The sequence below is a fragment of the Mandrillus leucophaeus genome, unplaced genomic scaffold (assembly GCF_000951045.1).
Source record: "Mandrillus leucophaeus isolate KB7577 unplaced genomic scaffold, Mleu.le_1.0 Scaffold18, whole genome shotgun sequence".
NCBI classification, from domain to species: Eukaryota; Metazoa; Chordata; class Mammalia; order Primates; family Cercopithecidae; genus Mandrillus; species Mandrillus leucophaeus.
In genome coordinates, this window is record NW_012101809.1 from 4,604,376 (window position 1) to 4,607,493 (window position 3,118).

A 3,118-nucleotide genomic window follows, 5' to 3' on the forward strand; every position below is an offset into this window, starting at 1 on the left:
AAAAAAAAGAGGAAGAAATTTTTATCACTTTTGAACCATGGCATTTGGGGGGTTATTTCTAATAGTAGTTGGCATTGCTCTTAGTAACACACGTACATGGCACATGTATACATATGTAACAAACCTACACGTTGTGCACACGTACCCTAGAACTAAAAAAAAAAAAAAAAAAAAAAAAGATGTAGTAAATTTTGATGGCTAAGAGCCCAAACATCTGTGCACCATCTATTGCTGCAGGTCTTCCAACAGCAGGGAAGTCATATATACACATCAATAAGGGATGTGACTGCTCAAGTTTATAGAAATGATGCTCCAAGGAGACACAAAAGCCATTTTAATCTTTACAAATGTTTTAAATAACCCCAAGATTAAAATTTTCAAGTAGCCAATCATAATCCGTGAAAATGGTTAAAATAAATTTCTAGAAAAATTTAAGAACCACTGTTATTATCCTGTATATTTTTGCCTTTTTACTCTTTGAAAATGAGAAGGCAAGAAACTACTTTCACTTAATAAACTTCTATCCTCCTCATTGTCTTCACAGTTCTTTAGGCCAAAATAATTCCACTGAATAAATAAACAAATATAAACATTAAGCACTTACATCTGTATATTTATAGTCACTGTTGGTAGCAAGAAATACTTTCCCTACTTCCTTCATCCGGCTCAGAAGCAAAGGCAGTTTTCCCTGAAATGTAATTGGATAATGAGTGAAACACAAACACATTTTTATCTTTATACTTTGGAGTTGTCATATACTGGATTTCTGTCCACAATAGGAATGGGGGAACCTTTTAAGGGTTAGCTGATTTCGGAATTTTGCACTTAAAATCCCACATTATCACTACAAATGAATAAAGTGTTAACATATGTAGTATACACAGTGTATATAACAGATTTACATGTAAAATTATACACATATTTATCAGGGTTATATGGCTGTTAACAACATATCTCTACCTTCCTCATGATGTCTGCCTCAGGAAAGAGTTTAAATTAACTTAAAATAACTTGAGATTTCTTGAAGTATGTGGGGTATGTTAGAGATCAGGAGAAGCTGACTTAACATGCTCTACATAGAGAGTATCAGATATGGCTTTCAGTGTGTATACTATGGTTTTATAAAACACCTTGCAGAATGAAATGACATGTGCAGATGCTACCTAGAAATACCCACACCCATGTGCGCTTAAATGAGGAAATTCTAACCCCTCACGTGCCTGGAAAGAAAAATACCTTTTCCTTCTCTCATAGCAAATAGATTCATTCCTTCACTCAAATTCTCCCGGACCCTCCCCATTCAGTGTTCTTTCTTGAAATAAGGGAGGTGGGTGAAAATAGGAGGCACAAAAACTGAAAACAAGAAATCTTTACCACAGTACTTTGAGAAAATACTGTATTCTGCTACTTTTACTCTGTAGGAAAAGAAAGAAGTATGTCATCTTGGGGCACTATGTGTGTTTAATTTTTATTCTAAAACAGTTCTATACTTATAGAAAAGCTGTGAAAAGTAGAGTTCCCATATATTCTTCCTCCAGTTTCCCTTAATGTTAACATCTTACATAACCACAGTAAAATTATCAAAAGTATGAAATTAACATTGGTACAATACTATTAACCACAAATTTTTTAAAAATTTTATCAGGTTTCCCAATATTGCCTTTTAAGGTATTTTAAAGCTTTCCTTATTACTCTCTGTTGACAGGTTAAAGGCATTTTAAATAACGGTAACATATATGCACATTTTTGAGATGATCTAGTGTAGTAGTTATAATCTGGGTATGACTCAGCTTTACTACTTACTAATGTGTGACCTTTGGTAAGTTATTTAATCCCTCTATTTCTCAGTTATCTATAAAACAGAGGTAACAATAATACCTAACTCAGGGTCATACAGAAGATTAAATGGCATAATGCATGTAATCACTTAGCATGGTGATGTGTATACAGTAAACCTCTAACTGCTATTATAATTGAAGCTAAATGGACAAATGAAATACTGAGTCTTCTTGTCTATCAAGAAATGGAAAAACTATACTAAGACCTATGCTCTAGCTGAATATTCTTGGTGATTATATCTGGCACATACTATACCAAGACAAAGAAATCTCTTCCTTTGTCCATTTCATTATAAGTCAGCTTGTTATTCATTTCCCTAATAGGTAAAATGAGCTATTATGCAGATCTATTTTCCCCTATATTACTTACATCTTTGACTACATACTTCTCAAGATTTTCAACTGTCTTTTCCTTAAGGGAGCCCTAGGGGAAGGGAAAAAAAAGGAATTAAGAAAAGAACAAAATCAGTTTTTAACATGTAGTTTATAAGAAAAATGGTGTTTACTAATCAACCCAAATTCTTTCTTTTTTGAGACTAGGTCACCCTATTGCCCATGCTAGAGTGCAGTGGTGTAATCTCGGCTTACTGCAGCCTCGACCTCCCCAGGCTTAGGTGATCCTCCCACTTCAGCCTCCCAAGTAGCTGGGACCACAGGTCCACACCAACATACCTGGCTAATTTTCTGTATTTTTTGTAGAGACAGGGTTTTGTCATGTTGCCCAGGCTAGTCTTGAACTCCTGAGCTCAAGCAATCCACCTGCCTCGGCATCACAAAGTGCTGAGATTACAGGCATGAGCCATCATGTCCAGCCCCAAATGCATTTCTTAAGGATTTATCAAAATAGAAAAGTGACAAACTAGAGAAGGCCAGAAAAAAGTAGCAGGTATGATTTGCTGCAACCCTGCCTCTAAAATTTGTCTTCAAAATATAAAACAGTTTCAAGTTTGAAATTAAAAGGCATTTCATATTTTATTCAATAGTTTATAATAAATGTAAATTTAATATTAATTAATGTTTGTAGTCAGGTGGGAGGTATCTGGACAAAAAAAAAAATGGACCACTGTCATCCACAAAGGATATGTTAAATATAATGTAATACACTAAAACCTCTTCTACGTTTGAGAAATGCAAACTAAAATAAAATCCAGAAGCCAAACACCATCGCTGAGGAAAGATCAACATTACCTCCAAGACCAAAGACAAGAACATAGGTATTCTAGAGAGCTATCACTAGGGGGCAAATCCATTTTGTCTTTTTTTTTTTTTTTTTTTTTTTT

General features: G+C 34.3%; 1 protein-coding gene across 3 annotated transcripts in view; it reads right to left on the reverse strand.

Annotated features, from left to right (window-relative positions):
* The window catches only part of NT5C2 (5'-nucleotidase, cytosolic II), a 106,796-nt gene that overhangs the window by 8,856 nt on the left and 94,822 nt on the right, over positions 1-3,118 (reverse strand). For all 3 annotated transcript variants that reach the window (XM_011977494.1, XM_011977493.1, XM_011977495.1), the window contains 2 exons: positions 2,209-2,262; positions 605-688 (listed from right to left, as the gene is read on the reverse strand). In XM_011977494.1, the coding sequence (XP_011832884.1) occupies positions 605-688; positions 2,209-2,262 (138 nt within the window). The remainder of the gene's footprint in view (positions 1-604; positions 689-2,208; positions 2,263-3,118) is intronic.